The following is a 17,528-nucleotide window of genomic DNA, read 5'->3' on the forward strand; positions in this document are numbered from 1 at the left end:
GTACATTTGGGTCATATCAATTATAAATCCTTGCGGAAAATGATTAACTTGGAAGTATTGCCTAAGTTTGAATGCGAAAAATCAAAATGTCAAATATGTGTGGAATCTAAGTATATTAAACATCCTTATAAGTCGGTTGAAAGGAATTCAAATCCTTTAGACTTAATTCACACAGATATTTGTGACATGAAGTCAATACCATCTCGCGGTGGAAAGAAGTGTTTCATAACTTTTATTGACAGCAATACTCGATATTGCTATGTTTACTTACTTAATAGTAAAGATGAAGCAATAGACACATTCAGGCAATATAAAAATGAAGATGAAACACAACTTAACAAGAAAGTCAAAATGATAAGAAGTGATAGAGGTGGTGAATATGAATCTCCTTTTGAAGAAATATGTCTAGAATATGGAATTATTCATCAAACAATAGCCCCTTACACGTCCCAATCCAATGGGATTGCGAAAAGAAAGAATCTTTCATTAAAGGAGATGGTGAACGCATTGTAGATAAGTTCTGGTTTGCCACCGAACTTGTGGAGGAAGCCGTTCTTACGGTTAACCGGATACTAAATCGAGTACCCCACAACAAAATACAATTCATTCCATATGAAAAATGGAAAGGAAGGAAGCCCAACTTGAATTATTTGAAAGTATGGGGTTGTTTGGCAAAAGTGCAAGTTCCTAAACCCAAAGGGTAAAAATAGGACCGATAATAGTTGATTGTGTTTTCATAGGATATGTGACCAATAGTAAAGTATATCAATTTTTGGTTCATAAATCAGAAAATCCCGACATTCATAATAATACGGTTATAAAATCAGATAATGATGAGTTCTTTGAAAATATATATCCATATAAAAAGGAATGTGAGTCGATTGATGAAGGATCTAAACGACCTCGGGAAGAAATAAAAGAAAGTACATTTAATTAGGAGGATCCAAGATGTAGTAAACGTCAAAGTACGTCTACTTCGTTTGGACCAGATTTTGTAACTTTCTTATTGGAAAATGAGTCTCGAACATTTAAAGAATATATGTCTTCTTCGGAATTATTGTTCTAGAAAGAGGTAGTCAATAGTGAAATAGAATCCATACTGAACAACCATACATGAGAATTGGTTGATCTTCCTCCTGGAAATAAATCTTTTTAAAAGAAAAATGAAAGATGATGGCATTATTGATAAATTTAAGGCAAGACTTGTTGTCAAAGGGTATAGACAACGAGAAGGTCTTGACTACTTTGATACATATTCTCCAGTGACGAGAATTATGTCCATACGAAAGCTAGTAGCTTTAGCTGCAGTTTATGGTCTTGAAATTCATCAAATGGACGTAAAGACAACCTTCTTAAATGGAGATTTGGAGGAAGAAATCTACATGGAACAACCTGAAGGGTTTGTGGTTCCAGGTAAAGAAAAGAAGGTATGTAGACTTGTTAAGTCCCTCTACGGACTAAAACAAGCACCCAAACAATGGCATGCGAAATTTGACCAAACAATGTTGTCAAATGGTTTTAAGATAAATGAATGTGATAAATGTGTGTACATTAAAAATGTTCCAAATCACATAGTCATTGTTTGCCTATATATGGATGATATGCTGATAATGAGTAATGACATTGCCAACATAAATGCGACTAAGCGTATGCTAACTAGCAAGTTTGATATGAAGGACTTGGGAGTTGCGGATTCAATTCTGGGGATTAAGATCCAAAAGACTCTTTAAGGTATGACATTGTCACAATCTCATTATATTAAGACAATACTTGAAAAATTCAAGCACTTAGGGTTTAAAGTTGCAAAGACTCCATTGACGTGAATCTTGCATTAGCAAAGAACAAAGGCCAAAGCATATCACAATTGGATTATGCTCGTGTGTTGGGATGCTTAATGTATATCATGAATTGTACACGACCAGATATAGCTTGTGCTATAAGTAAACTGAGTCGATACACGAGCAATACAGGTCAATCTCATTGGATGGCAATGAAACGAATTTTAGGATATTTAGAACAGACTCAAAACTTTGATTTGCACTACAGTAAATATCCTGAGGTGATTGAAGGATATTGTGATGCAAAGTGGATCACGGGTTCAACTGATTCGAAGTCCACAAGTGGATATGTATTCACTATAGGTGGAAGATAGGTATCTTGGAAGTCGTCCAAATAAACTTGTATTGCCCGCTCTACAATAGAGGCTGAGTCCATAGCCTTAGATAAAGCCGGTGAAGAAGTTGAATAGCTCCGGAATTTCTTGGAAGACATTCCATTTTGGCCCAAACCGTTGGCACCAATATGCATACATTGCGATAGCCAAGTGACAATTGGAAGGGCTGGGAGCATTATGTATAACGGTAAATCTCGTCATATACGACGAAGACATAAAACTGTTAGGCAACTACTCTCTAGAGGAATTATCAGGATTGACTATGTAAAGTTAAGTGATAATGTGTTGGATCCACTTACAAAAGGCCTAACTAGAGAGGTAGTTGAGAAATCATCGAGGGAAATGGGACTATGGCCGAGAACAAGTCATTATGGTGGTAACTCTACCTAGAAGACTGGAGATCCCAAGATCTAGGTTCAAGGAGATCAAACAAAGTCATTAATGATAGTTCAACATTGTCAACAAAAATTTTGGTCCATTCTCGTGATGAGACAATGTTCAGTACCAAGGATAAAACATTAAGGCTTTTTAATGATTTCTAAATTTGATACGGGGTATATCAAATAGTGTATCTACAGGATGACACGTTTAGGAATCACCTATGTAAGTGTGAAGTGTTAGCCGCTTCAAGGAGAATTTTGCAAGGCCAATTCTCTACGCACTTATAAAACTAGGCAGTGTTCATGGCTGAAACGAACACAACAATGAGAACCTAAGGCGATTAAGGGTTGATTTTATGACTTATTATTGTCTCGGTATACATTAAAGTTCAACGGTTCAAAGATATCAAATCTACCGATTGACTGCGTATATCCGACATAAGTTCACTACGGAAAGTTCAAAGGGAAACCTACTTATCCAGATGCAATTAATCCTTGCTTGCATGCATACTTCTGTGATATAGCCATTCGCCATTCATGTGGGGGATTGTTGAGTTTCTTTTTAATATGAAAAAGTCTTAAAAAGAGGGTGAATGAGAAATGGAGGGAAAATAAAATTTTTGAGTAAAATTTTAAGTTTCCCTCTCTTGACAATGAAACATTGTCCCATATTAGAAGAGGAAAAGGCTTTTGGTGGGTATATATACAATTGCTTTTCTTGTAGCTCTTAAAAAGTTAAGAAGAAGGCAAGTCTCGCGCTGTCGTCGTCGTCGATCGCTCGGCTCGGCTTCGGCTACGGCTACGGCTTCGGCTTCGGCTTTGGTCAAATGATCGATTGATTGATTAATTTTTTGGACCAAATTTATTTGTTAATAATGAATATTAACATAATATTATCCGTGTTTGTAACAGATGTTTTCCAATCCGTGGATAGAATCCATAAAAGCAAGTGCTCCAAGTGATTGCTCTAATAGCAGCCTGGTGCATGCTCCACAATGGGCAAATGAATGGCATTTCATCAGCTGGTTGCACCATAAATATGTGCAGCAGCTCTTGATACCCAATTTTTCCCTGTATTTTTTATATGCAAAACACCTTTCAAAATAGCATGTATATGGATATATAAGTATATCCCAAGGTTACATTATTTTTTCTTAATTTTTTCAAAGATTTTCAAATCAATTTACTGCCTTATTTTATCAAGAAAAACTCAATAATTATCCCTAAATTATCATTTTGGTAATTTATTTATTGGATTCTCATGTTTATATTAAAATATATCTAAGACATTTTTCACACATTTTTTACAAATTTATTTGTTTTTTAAGGATAAAATTGCATAATTGCAATATTAGCCATTTTTATGTTTAAATCCGTCTCATGTTTATAAAATGGGATTCTATATTTTTAAATTGATAATTATACGTTATAAGTCATTTTAGTGCTTTTAGTTTGTTTTTAAAAATTTGTTTATTATTTTTTTTTATAAATTAAATGGGGAAAAAGGGGATATTTAACTTATAGCCACATTTGGCCTTTTAATTTGGTCTGATTAAACCCAATACCCAACCCAAATTAAACCAACCCAATATCCAAGCCCAATCCTAAATCTATCTGACCTAACCCGGACTAAATCCTGGCCGTTGATCATTTTTGATCAACGGTCCAGATCCGCCCTTACCAAATTAAACCAAACGACCCCCTAAGACCCTGCTCATTCTTCACTCAACCGACTCTCTCTATATCTCTGGTTCTCTCAAGAACCGTCCCCCTTCCCTTCCTCTCCGATGAGTTCCATCCATCTTTCACGGCCACCTCCTGGCCTGAATCCATGGTGGTTTCACCACCCACCAGCCTTTTATGGCCCCTCACGCTTGGTTACTAAAGTTTCATGACTTGACCACGAAGATCTGGGTCCAGACCCTTGTTTATTCAAGTTTCACGGTCATCTCCAGCCTTGCTCCGGCAAGCCATGTCTGTTTCGAGCCTGACCTCAACTCCTCCTGCTTAGATCCAAGCCTTTCTCACCGTTTGAGTTTTTCTGAAACCCTAGCTTTTGAGTTTTTTCTGATCTCTGTAGATCTGTTCCAGATCCATGTTTTCCCTAAGCATTTAAATGATTTTCTGATATTTCTTTCAAAAGTTATGCTTTCATAGCATTTATTGTCCGATCTAGGGTTTTTAGATGTTTCTCTGATTTTTCTTTTTCTTTTGTGTGCTTCTTCTACTATGTTTATTCTACTGTGTTCGTTGTGTTTCTTCTACTACGTTTCTTCTACTGTGTTATCGTTAAGTTTCTGCTACCATGTTCTTATCAGTTTCCTCTACTGTGTTTTTAAGTTTCTGCTACTGTGTTCTCATTAGCTTCTTCTACTATGTTTCTCATTAGTTTCTTCTACTATGTTTCTTTTACTATGTCTCGCATGATATTCTTTTACTATGCTTCTCATGAGTTTCTACTACTGAAAGAGCATACTAAGGGTCTCAGTTCCTTTCTAAGACCTCTGAACCTGTTTCGATTAGTACTTTTCCTTGATTGCTTGTCCTCTCACCTTTGCACTCAATTGATGGTAAAAACCCTAGAATTTGGGGGTTCATCTAAGTTTTGAGACCATTGGCTATGTGATTTGCTTGTGCTTCATCTCTGAACTTGCCTGATTTCAAAAACCCTAATCTTTTGGACCTATTTGAGTTCCTGGAGTTGTTTCATCTACTGCTTCATTAAGTTTCAAAATCATTGCTTCAATTTTGTTTCTTCATATGATTCTGACTTTTGCTAAACTCTATAAGACCTTTTACTTGACCCCTTTTCGCATGCCTGATACTTGTATGCTCTTTATATGTGCTGAACTTCCCTCTAAAAGAGTTTTCAATTTTTGATTAATTTCAGACTTCCTTTGTACAAGTTTGATTGATTTCTTTCCTTGTTTGCTGACTGTCCTGTTACTCGACTTAAGTTAAAAAAAATTTCTCAGCTTTTCTGACTTGGTTCATTCATGGACCAGTGATTACAAAATCTCTAATCCTTGATTTACTGGCAACTAATTGATTTCTATTACCTTATTTATGCAACCGTGTATTTCAAAGCTCTACCCCTAAAATAAACTTCTATGCATTTACCCCTAATTGTCTACTTTGCACAAGATGTTTATTTGATTTCTTTCCTTAAATAGTTTTACCTTTTGCGTCTGAATTCCTTAATTAAAGGAAGTCTTGTGTTGATTGATTCTTAATTGACATCCAGTTTCTTAATTGTTTTCTTACCTTATTTCTGCCTATTTTTCACACTATAAATACACGACTCTTTCATTAGCACACCCATCCCTCATAGTCTTTCTGAACTTACACTTACACGCAATAGTATTCTCTCTTATTGTCTGCAATGTGGCATGTTTACAAGACCTACTGCTTTCTCTATTTGTTTCTTTGAAACTGGTATGTCCTGATTTAAGCTTTAGCACCACAACAAAGCATTTATTTACTGCTTTCGTATCTATGTCTACTCACTGTGTCTGTATAGTTAAACACTTACTTTAGCATGCTGATTTCTTTCTGCTTGTTCTATTCTGAATCCCAAACCTCTTCCCCCTATGTGTTTGAGCTATGGTTTAAGGCATGACAATATGCAAATTATTGTCCATGAATTAAATTTGATCCCTTGGGATCCTAGCCTCTAAGTAGTGTGTTCTAACAGGCTTATGGGCATGCTGACATTCTCCATTGTTGGGCATACCCACAGCCGGCCCTTGCCTCTTTCAATTTCCCTATTCCCCATGAACCCCTTATGTGTACTTATCTGTAGCTCTTTCCCTCTCCTTTCCCCCTTTTAGAATTCTGTTTATACACTTGCACACTCTCTTAGTCTTTAAGTTCTGCCCCTCTCTTGTGAGCCTTGCCTTGGGACCCTTTGAGCTCCCTCTGAACTTGGACACTTGAGGGCTGGCCCTTTCACACTGCACTCGTCCTAATCTGATATTACATGTAGGTGTGAGCATTGCCCGGAGTCCTTTTTGAGGCTCTTATGGAACTTTGACACACTCGAATGGGAGAAAGGCTTTGGATCTTGATCTTATGGAGTTGGTTTACCTCATATTTCAAACATGAAGTCTGAATCAGGCTCTCCTTTGGTTGTACTTTTATTTACATTTTTCTGATGTATTTTACTTTATTCTGGGCTGTAATAATTTGTAATAAACTCTTGGGGATGGCTAGTGAAAAGGGCGGGTAACTATGTATGCAAAGGGTAGATACCATGCCTATAAGTCATTCTAAATTCTGCAACTCTCATATAGAAATCATGCCTATAAGTCATTCTGAAATCTGGATGCTTATAGAAATCATGCTTATAAGAATCATGTCCATAAGTATGGAAATCTGAATTCTGCATATGCATCTAGAAAATATGGCTATAGGTCCTTCTGAATCTTGTATATCCATTTTCATCTAGAAATCATGTTCGTAGGTCTTCAACAATCAACTGCATATAGATATCATGTTCATGTCTTAAAACAAATTTTGCTAGTTAGATACCATGTTTAGAGGTTAAAACCCGTCTTCAGCACCTAGATATCATGCCTATAAGGTTTCTGCACTTTTACCATGTCTATAAGGCTTTTGACCAACTACGCGTAGAAAGCATGTCTATAGAAATTATTAATCGAATCTGAATTGCTTTATTCACATCTAGAGCTAAACAGTAATAACAAGGATCATCATTTGCAGAACTTATGACCTTCGTAAAAAAAACTTGCTTTCTTCAATAATCTGACAACCTTTTTAACCAGTACATATTCAGTTTATTATTATTGCTTTCTAAATTCAGTAGATACCATGCCTATAGGATCCTTGTCCAACACTTAGGCAAGCCTTATGACGAAGTTATAAACTGAATCTGTGCTATTAACTACAACCAGCAGGCAGGCCTGATTTGGGCTTCTTATCTGAATTATGTAATAAATCAGTCTGCCTCAACCTTTAAGTTCTTAATTAGACCATAAACCGTATGTGAAAGTCATGCTAATTATGTTCTTTCTTTGTTCAAGGAGGTATATTTGAGCCTTTTACTTGTTATGTGCTTTCCTCCAACTTGCTATACATGTTTTTTGTATGTCGCCTTAGAATTTGCCTTTGAAACTACAAATAAGCCTAATATCCCTCCCCCTTAGGATTAGTAGTTCTAAATGCCTCCAGGACTGATAGGATTGGGACAGGTAATAGCATGCAATAAGTAAACGAGACTATTCCGCACTTTAATACCTTAACGGGGTGAGAAAGGGTAGATATGGATATGATGACCACGCGATAACGTCTCGTGTAGCCCCTCACTGAGGAGTGATTACCGAATGTTATGTGGGGTTATCAATATTATTAATAAACCTAGGATCCCTCTTTTCCCTTTGTTTCTTTGTTTCTTCTAAAGATTTCAAACTATTTCTTTTAAGAAAATCAGCTTCCTTTTAATTCTTTCCAATTTTGTTTGTAATCATTATCTGAAAATCCCCTCTTATTTGAAGTTTTATTTGACTACATGTTATTTGCACCTAAATTCACAACAATAGTCTAGCCGGGAACCACACTAGTGGATCCTGAGGGGTGCCTAACACCTTCCCTTTGGGATAATTTCAAGTCCTTACCCAGTCTCTGGTTACTCAAATCAAACCTTCTTGGTGTCCTCATGCACCTTAATCATTAGGTGGCAACTCTTCAATTCAAACCAAAATTCCCAAAAAGGGAACGGGTTGTCCTCCCAAATGTCATAATCCCGATTTCGCGAAAAAAGGGGGCACGATAGCATGTCGACTCTGATGGGGATCCTTTAGGTTTTTACCATTTCAGACTATTATTGTGGCTTAGCATTTTCTTTATATGCCTTTATTTGTTTAATATCTTTAAGCATTCAATTCCCCTTTTCAACGATAAAACTGACTTGTCTTTTTGTTTCTTTCCTTTATTTCTTTTACTGCTTTCCTTTATTACTGCTTTAAATTATGAAGAACTGTTGTATTTACTGCTTTCTCAACGTGCAAATACGTGACAACCTGCTTTAGTTATTGCATAAACATGTTTTCAACATCATATTCCACTCATGCCAAACAAAATACCATAGCAACGCTTATAATGAGTGGTTGCGCTCTTCCAATATTATCACCCCTAAATCCAGCAAAGGCATATTTGCGGTAAAATCAGTCGATCAACAGTGTAGTCGACGGTTCTGCGCCTTTCCCTCTTGAGTTGTCCGCTCAAGGGTACCAGTCTAAAACCCTATAGAAACCTTACTCTATTTAATTGTGCATGCATCATGGTCAAACCTAGCTGAGTCAGTTATGTTGTCCGCATAATGACTCTTTAAGATATCCTTGTCCAAAGTCCAATGGGTTTCCCTAAAACCCAAACGGACACTACCATGTTTTGTGCATTTATTTGGAGAACTAAATGTTTTTATGCCAATTATTGATATTTAATAGTCGAGTCTGGTGGGGGTAAGGGCCTAACCCTTTTGTCTTGCAGAAATATGAGGCACGAAGTCCCCGGATTCGGCATAGTCACCAACATTCACCCAAAATTGCTAAGCTGGTGGGAGGATCTTCATTCTAGTGATCAGACTCTTGTCCAAAAATACCTAGGAAATCTACCTTCTCTCCTGGAAATCCAACCTAACAACAAGATCATATAAGCTGCTACTCTGTTATGGGATTGTGATAGGTCTGTGTTCCGCTTCAAGGACATTGAGATGACACCCCTACTGGAGGAAATAGGAGGATTAGCTAGTATACCATGGGAAACTCTGGGTTTGTTAATGCTGGAAAACCGCAAGGGTAGAGGTTTCCTCAAAATGATGGGTCTAAAGAAGAATCCAAACTTGACATTCTTGAATGAGTCGTATATTCCCTTTGATTATTTGTACGAGAGGTACGATCACAACAAATCGTACCGTACTTATCCTGACAAGTTCGCCCTCACATCATTGGGGCATATTCACCGAAGGGTCTTTGTCTTAATGTTTTGCTTCCTGGGGATGATAGTATTTCCAATGAAGAAAGCAAGGATGCACACCAGGCTAGCTATGGTAACCAAAACTCTAATGGATGGAATTGGTGGGCAACCATTCAGCATAGTGCCCATGATCATTGCAGAGATATACCGAGTCTTGGAGAAGTGTCAACAAGGAGCCAAACATTTCGAGGGCTACAATTTGCTACTCCAGCTCTGGCTCATGGAGCATCTCCAAAAGGGTGAATATCGGCAAGAGATTCAACGAAGGATTGGGATGATCACATAGCCTTCCATCATCCAAGACGAATGAACTACATGCCCAACATGTTCGCCCAGCCAGAAGACGCCAAGGGGTGGTTAGAGCTGTTTGAAAATCTAACTGAGGATCAAGTATAATGGATGTTCGAGTGATTCCCTACTGAGGAATTCATCGCCCGATCCAGTGATGCACCATTTCTGATACTGATCGTTTGAGAGGAACCTACCCTTACGTCCCTCTCCGAGTTATGAGATAGGCTAGTAGGAAGCAGGTTATACCAAGGGTCGACAAGATGAGTCACTTCCGGGCTGAATTTCAGGATGATGATAGACCTTACAAGTGCCAAGCTGAGCATATGTGGCACTGCAAAATCATCATGGGAAGGGATACTATCGAGCCAGACAGATAACATGTTGGTTGTACTCCATACTATTCAGGCTGGTTGGAGGATAATCATAATGGTCTGGGTCAACCTGGGTTTGTTCGAGGTCACAGAATCATAGATGAAAAGGCCGAGGCACAGGTCAAATACAATCAACTGTGCAAGAGGATTCGGGAATGTGAAAGCGAGCACCGTGAGATACAATAAGCCCACCAAAAGCTGATTGAAGAGTGGAAAGACATGGCTGTCAGTGCCAACAAGCAACTAGGATACTTGGAGCGGGGTTTAGTAGAGCTGGAAAGGAAATTTCTCAAAAGAATCGAGGATTGCCAAAATGCTGAAGGAAATGAGGGCGGACACCTAGCCAGAGCCTACATGTTGCTGGGACTTCGCGAGTTGGTAAAGCTGTTCAATGGAGCCAAAGATGCCGAGTCTGGGGAAGGTCCTTCTGGGACCAAATAGATAGGAGCTTGTTCTTTTTCTTTGAGAAATGTAATAAGGCCGATGGCCACTAGTGACATTTTATTTCCTATTATTTAGTGTCGTTTTGGGATTCATCTACTTTTTATCAATAAAATAAGACATTTAGCACTCTAAGTTCTTCAAATCAATTTGTCGCTAGGTCTACCTCGGGCACAAAGAGGTTCCCCAAGTTAGGACACAATTTACATTCTTCCACTATGTGTTTAAATATCGCAACATTTTTCTTATAATCCTCAATAACTTGTTACCTTTTTGTTTTTACTTTTGTTTTATCCCCCTCCCCAAAGGTTAGTTCGTGCACTCTGGCATCATCATCCTATTCCACGAGATCCAGGGGCCCTCCACCCACTCCTCCTCTTAGTCCTATCAGAAACAAGAACAAAGGAAAGATGGAAGATTCGAACAACAACAGAAAGGAAAACTCAACTGAACGGGTAGAGGCCACTCATGGTACTCAGGTTTCCAAAGAAAGTGCGTCCCAACTCGAGCAGAAACTGTTGAAGTTCCAGGAGGAACTTGATCAAGTTCGGAATCTGGCGAATTTGTCATTTTCCCTCACCACTCCAGACGTTAATTTCCCAAACACTCAGAACCCCACACCTCCACAAAATATCCTAAAAACACAAAACCATCCTGCTCCTCACAACCATTGCAACACTTGCCACACCTCCAACAATACTCCATTGCTCACCCCAGAACCGTTGAACTCCACAAATGACCATTAATAAGTTGGATTTTAACATGTTTTATACCCATACTTTCCTGCGCTTTGAGTGTAATTTGCTACAAAATAGTCCCAAAATGCTTACAGATTGCTCTTGATTGCAGGTTTGAGTATAAAGTGACAAAGCATCAAAGATCGGTTCAAATCGGAGTGAAACCTGCTCAAGTGTCAAAGATCATTAAAGTAAGGACATTCAGAACTTGGTGCGGACCACACCATCATGTCATGCGGCCGCACCATAGGAGTTCAGAGACTGTGAAACTACAAGTCAAACGCATGCGGCCGCATCCCACTTCATGCGGCCCGCGTCTCACTCATGCGGCCGGACAATCTTGCTATGCGGTCGCGTCCAAGAAGTTCAGAGAGTGTCATATTCCAGAAGCAAACCACGCGGCCGCGTCCCACTTCATGCGGCCCGCGTCCCTCTCCATGCGGACGCACTCTATGGTCACGCGGTCCGCGTCAGTGAAGTTCAGAGAAGCTGCCAAAATCATTTATGCGACCGCACAACAACTTTGTGTGGTCCGCGCGAGTCTTCATGCGGCAGCATTCCAACTTTGTGCGGTCCACATCACCATCTTCAGAGAGCAAGATTCAGAGGTCAAGCAAACCAGTGCGGCCGTGTGCCAACTTTGTGCGGTCCACACTAACCCCGCAGGGGCATTTTTGTCCAGTTTTTCCAGTCCACTATAAATAGAACATTTTACCATTTTTTAGTGAAGTTTGGTGCATCTGATAGCTGCTGCACTCGTGAGACTTATGTTTTGGCCTATGTTGGGCATTTATAGCTTGGTTTCATCATAGATTATTGTAGTTTAACATTAGTAATTAATTAATATGGTTGTTTCATCTTCTATTTCTTCAGTTTCTTCTTTAATTATGTCTAGCTAAACCCATTAGCTAGGGTTGTGGCTCAATCCTAGTGTGGGTAATTAATGGGTGTTGCTTCTTAATGATAGATTGATATTGGGTGTTTGTTATTTGGGTTAATTTTATGGTTTAATTAAGGATTGATGGTTGCAAATATTGATTCTAGCTTAGTGGGTCTTGACTCTTCTTGAGAAAGAGAGTTTATGACCCCAAAATTGACCCAACAAGGAATTGGGGTGGACCCATGAGAAATGGTAGTCCCAATTAACGGGTTAAACCTCGAGAGAGTAATCACCCTACTTGAACCCAAGTTGCTTAGTCTAATTGGTCTACCCAATTGGTCTCGAGAGAGTCAATTGGGCAAATTCGCTCTCCCTACCGAGAGGTGTGAGAGTGGGTACAATTGTGCAACGGTTATAACATTTATCCCAAATATGTCAATCTATTATTAGTAGTCTCTACCCGTTAGTTAACCACCTAGGTGATGCCACAACCCTAGTGCTTTTCTCCATATTAATCACAACTTAGCATAAATTAGCTTAAACTTGTAGTTGATAATAGTAGTCATTAAACAAAAATCCCAAAAAATGTTAGAAGTACAATTAGGAGCAAACACGTATTCCTAGTCTGAACAAATACGCAACTCCATTCCAAGCTCCCTGTGGAAATTGACCCTGATACCACTATTTGGGTAAAAGTCTTAGCGCCCGCTCTTCCTACCGTTGTGTAAGGTTGAGTTTGCTGCGACCACTTTTTGGCGTCGTTGTCGGGGAGCTTACGGTGTTGACTATTTGTGTAGCTAGTTTTATGTTTTGCTTCTCTTTCCTTCTTTTTACTAATTTTATTTGTGTCAATTCACTCAGGTACACATGGCTTTAAATGCAAATGACCCTCTTGGCAACGTGGTCGTGAGGGAGAAGGTTGAGGATCTAGAACAAGAAGACGTATTACCTCAAGCTCCTAGGAGAGGTCGAAATGACAATGCAAATGCCAATGCAAATGAGAATATACCAGACCCTCCTCCACCTCCACCAAGAGTGGTACCAAGAGTTCTACCCAATCAAGGGTACGCAAGTGCAATAGTTCCTCCCCGAATCCGGCCAGGGAACTTCCAGATTACAAATGTGATGCTCACCTTGCTCGAACAACGAGGTTATTTCACGGGGGCCGCTGATCTGAATGCTTATAAACACTTAAAGGGCTTCGTGGATACTTGTTGGGGTAGCAAGCATATAAATGTTTCGGAGGATGTATTGAGACTTCGACTTTTCCCGTTCTCACTTCGGGGGAAAGCGTTAGATTAGTTGGAAAGGCTCCCCAATCATTCCATCACTACATGGGATGAGTTGGCGGAGAAGTTCATCGCTAAGTTTTTCTCTCCAAGTCACATGGCGGCTCTACGGGACGAGATTCTAGCCTTCAAGCAAGAGCTGACTGAACCGTTACACGAGATATGGGAAAGGTTTAGAACAATGGTGAAAGAATTCCCTAACAATGATATGAATGATGTGATGATCCAACAAACATTCTATAGGGGCATCAACACAACCAACCAATGTATTGTGAACCAACTGGCGGGAGGGAATTTTATGAAGCTTCCTTATAATGAAGCTTATGATGTGTTAGATGAGGTGGACGACACATCGTCGGTATGTAAAAGACGGGCTAATGTGACTCAAGGTGATCCTAATGTCATACATTTGCATAAGGAGTTACATGATCACGGCCAAGCCATTGCCGAACTTACAACAACAATGAATCAGTTGGCTAAAGCGCAGTTACAGCAAGTTCAAAACCTGCGCCAAGTCAACGCCATGGAAGGAGTGAATATGATGAAAAGGAGGCAAATAGGGCAACAACCTCAAGGAAATTTTGATAACTATGATAATGGTGGTGGCTATTCGAATGAATGCTATGATGATCAAAGTGAGGAAGTCCAATATGTCAACAACTATCAAGGGAATAGAGGTAATCAAGGGAACCAACAATGGAGACCCCAAGGAAATTGGGGCAATCAATAAGGTGGTAATTGGAACAATAACAACAACCAAGGAGGAAATTGGAGGAACAACAATTCGGGTAATCAAGGGAATTGGAGCGGAAACAACAACAACAATTGGAACAACAACAATGGGCAAGGTGGGTGGAATAACCATGGTGGTCAAGGAAATCGGGGGCAAGGATTTCAAAGGCCTCCGATGTTTCAACAACCGAACAACCCGCCGCCATTTCAATCTCAAGTGTCTAGTTCTTCGGGAAATGAATTTGGTAGAATTGAAGTTATGTTTGAGCAAATGATGAAGAAGAACCAAGACTCCGAAGCTCAATTGGCCTCCCACAACACTTCTATCCGTAACTTGGAAGTACAACTTGGCCAAATTTCTCAGTCTTTAAATACTCGCCCAAAGGGTTCTCTACCAAGTGATACGGTAGTAACCCCCAAGGGTGGGCCCAATAATCATGTGATGAAGGTGACAATGCAAAGTGGAAGAGGCGGTGATGTGCATGCCTCAAGAGGAAACCAAGTTATGGTGGATGAAGATGAGTTATGAGATAATGAAATGCCTTTGGTGGTTGAAGATGCAGTTGAACCAAGTGTGAGAGATAATGTGCGGATTGATATTCATGAGGTTGAAGAGGAGACACAAGAGGCCATGAACCCGTATAGGGAATACGTGATTGATATGCCCGAGCCGGTGGTGCCCAAAGCCAAAGCACCCTTACCTCGACCTCCTCCGACCTATCCTCAATGGTTGGCAAAGCAAAAAGGTGACAACCAATTTAAGAAATTCATTGAGATGATGAAGAGTTTGACTATCAATGTGCCTTTGGTGGAGGCACTCAAGCAAATGCCGGGGTACGCAAAGTTCATTAAATATTTGGTTACAAAAACGAGATCAATGGAGTGTGAGACAATCAAGATGACCCATCAAGTGAGCGCAATTGTGCATTCTATGGCTCCGAAACTTGAGGACCCCGGTGCATTCACTATCCCATGTACCATTGGAAGTGCCGACTTTGCGAAAGCCCTTTGTGACTTGGGGGCAAGTATCAATTTAATGCCATATTCGGTCTTCAAGACCTTTGGAATCGTACAATCTCGTCCAACTTCTATGAGGCTTCAAATGGCGGACCGGTCAATGAAGCGGCCTTTGGGGATTATTGATGATGTCCTTGTTCGTGTTGATAAGTTCATATTGCCAGCCGATTTCGTTATCTTGGATTGTGAGGTGGATTTTGAGGTGCCAATTATTCTTGGAAGACTTTTCCTAACTACTGGAAAGGCTTTGGTAGATGTCGAAGCGAGAGAGTTGACCTTCCGTGTTGGTGATGAAAAGGTGGTGTTCCATGTGTGCAAATCTATGAGGCAACCGAATAGCACCGAGGTGTGCTCGTTTGTTGACATTGTCATGGCGGTGATAGTGGATGACACAAGTGCAATGGTGAATGTTGAGGACCCACTTGAGGTCGTGCTCTTGAACATGGATGTTGATGATGATGCTGGGAGAGTTGAATGTGTAAACGCTTTGCATGGTATGGGCTCGTATTCTTATGAGCCTAGGAAGTTATCCTTGGATCTTGAGAATCGCAAAACTCCCCCAACCAAGCCATCTATTGAGGAGCCGCCGGTATTGGAGTTGAAACCACTTCCTCCTCACCTCAGGTATGAATACTTGGGCCCTAATTTCACTTTGCCTGTTATTCTTTCGTCTTGCTTGACTAACGTGTAGGTTGACGCCACTTTGGCGGTTCTACAAAAGCGCAAGAGGGCGATCAGAGGGACCTTGGCGGATATTCGGGGAATAAGCCCCGCCTTTTGTATGCATAAGATCATATTGGAGAAGGATGCGAGGCCCTCACTTGAACACCAAAGAAGACTCAACGAAGCTATGCAAGAAGTGGTTAAGAAGGAAGTTATCAAGTGGCTTGACACCGGTGTGGTGTATCCTATTTCTGACAACTCATGGACTTCTCCGGTGCAATGCATACTGAAGAAGGGCGGGATGACTGTGGTAACCAATGCTAACAATGAGTTGATTCCTACTCAGACGGTGACGGGATGGAGAGTTTGTATGGACTATAGAAAGCTTAACAAGGTGACTCGAAAGGATCATTTCCCGTTGTCGTTCCTCGATCAAATGCTTGATCGTCTTACGGGTCGGTCGTTCTATTGCTTTTTAGATGGGTATTCGGGGTACAATCAGATTCTCATCGCCCCGGAAGATTAGGAAAAGACGACCTTTACTTGTCCCTACGACACATTCGCATTTTCGAGGATGCCGTTTGGATTGTGTAATGCCCCAGCGACCTTTCAACGATGTATGATGGCAATTTTCACCGACATGGTGGAAGATATATTGGAGGTCTTTATGGATGATTTTAGCGTGGTGGGGGACTCCTTTGAAGAATGCTTGACAAATTTGGACCGTGTGTTGGCCCGATGTGAAGATACAAACCTAGTTCTCAATTGGGAAAATGCCATTTTATGGTAAAAGAGGGTATTGTATTAGGTCATAAGATTTCGAAGAGAGGTATTGAAGTTGACAAAGCCAAGATTGAAGTCATTTCAAGGTTACCTCCCCCTACTTCTGTCAAAGGGGTGAGGAGCTTTTGGGGCACGCGGGTTTCTACCGAAGGTTCATCAAAGATTTCTCTAAGGTAGTTAACCCGTTGTGCAAGTTGTTAGAGAAGGAGGCCAAGTTTGTCTTTGATGAGAAATGCATGGAGGCTTTCGAGCTTCTAAAACACAAGTTGACAACTACACCTATCATTACCGCACCCAATTGGAGCTTGCCATTTGAGCTCATGTGCGACGCTAGTGATGTTGCGGTAGGGGCGGTCTTGGGCCAAAGAATCAACAAGATGTTCCATCCAGTGTACTACTCAAGCAAGACGATGAATGAAGCTCAAAGAAACTATACAGTCACCGAGAAGGAGTTTCTAGCTATTGTGTTTGCCATGGAAAAGTTCCGACCATACCTTATGGGGGCCAAAGTGATTATCCATACCGATCATGCAGCCCTTAGGTATTTGATGACCAAGAAAGATTCAAAAGCAAGGTTGATGAGATGGGTGCTACTTCTTCAAGAGTTTGATCTAGAAATTGTGGACTTGAAAGGAAGTGAAAATCAAGTGGCGGACCACTTGTCCCGCTTGGAGGAAGAGGGGAGGCCTTCTGACGGCCTTGAGATCAATGATGCGTTCCTGGATGAACAACTCCTTGCGGTATCTATGCATGATATGCCGTGGTTTGCCGATGTGGA

At 40.3% G+C, this 17,528-nt stretch overlaps 1 protein-coding gene across 1 annotated transcript; it reads left to right on the forward strand.

Moving 5' to 3' along the window:
- Positions 1-14,825: 14,825 nt before the first annotated feature.
- Positions 14,826-16,493, forward strand: LOC138876191 (uncharacterized). The gene is made up of 3 exons (XM_070155096.1): positions 14,826-15,197; positions 15,345-15,602; positions 15,996-16,493. Exons 1-3 carry the CDS (start codon positions 14,826-14,828, stop codon positions 16,491-16,493), a joined length of 1,128 nt encoding a protein of 375 aa, XP_070011197.1.
- Positions 16,494-17,528: the final 1,035 nt, after the last annotated feature.

Source organism: Nicotiana sylvestris, chromosome 8 (genome assembly GCF_000393655.2).
Source record: "Nicotiana sylvestris chromosome 8, ASM39365v2, whole genome shotgun sequence".
Lineage (NCBI taxonomy): Eukaryota > Viridiplantae > Streptophyta > Magnoliopsida > Solanales > Solanaceae > Nicotiana > Nicotiana sylvestris.

Excerpts from the sequence above, each read along its gene's own strand:
- LOC138876191 (XM_070155096.1), top strand. The coding sequence starts at position 14,826 with ATGCCTTTGGTGGTTGAAGATGCAGTTGAACCAAGTGTGAGAGATAAT. Across the intron at positions 15,198-15,344 it reads CAATCAAGATGACCCATCAA|ACCTTTGGAATCGTACAATC; the intron begins GTGAGCGCAATT and ends TCGGTCTTCAAG. Across the intron at positions 15,603-15,995 it reads TCCGTGTTGGTGATGAAAAG|GTTGACGCCACTTTGGCGGT; the intron begins GTGGTGTTCCAT and ends ACTAACGTGTAG.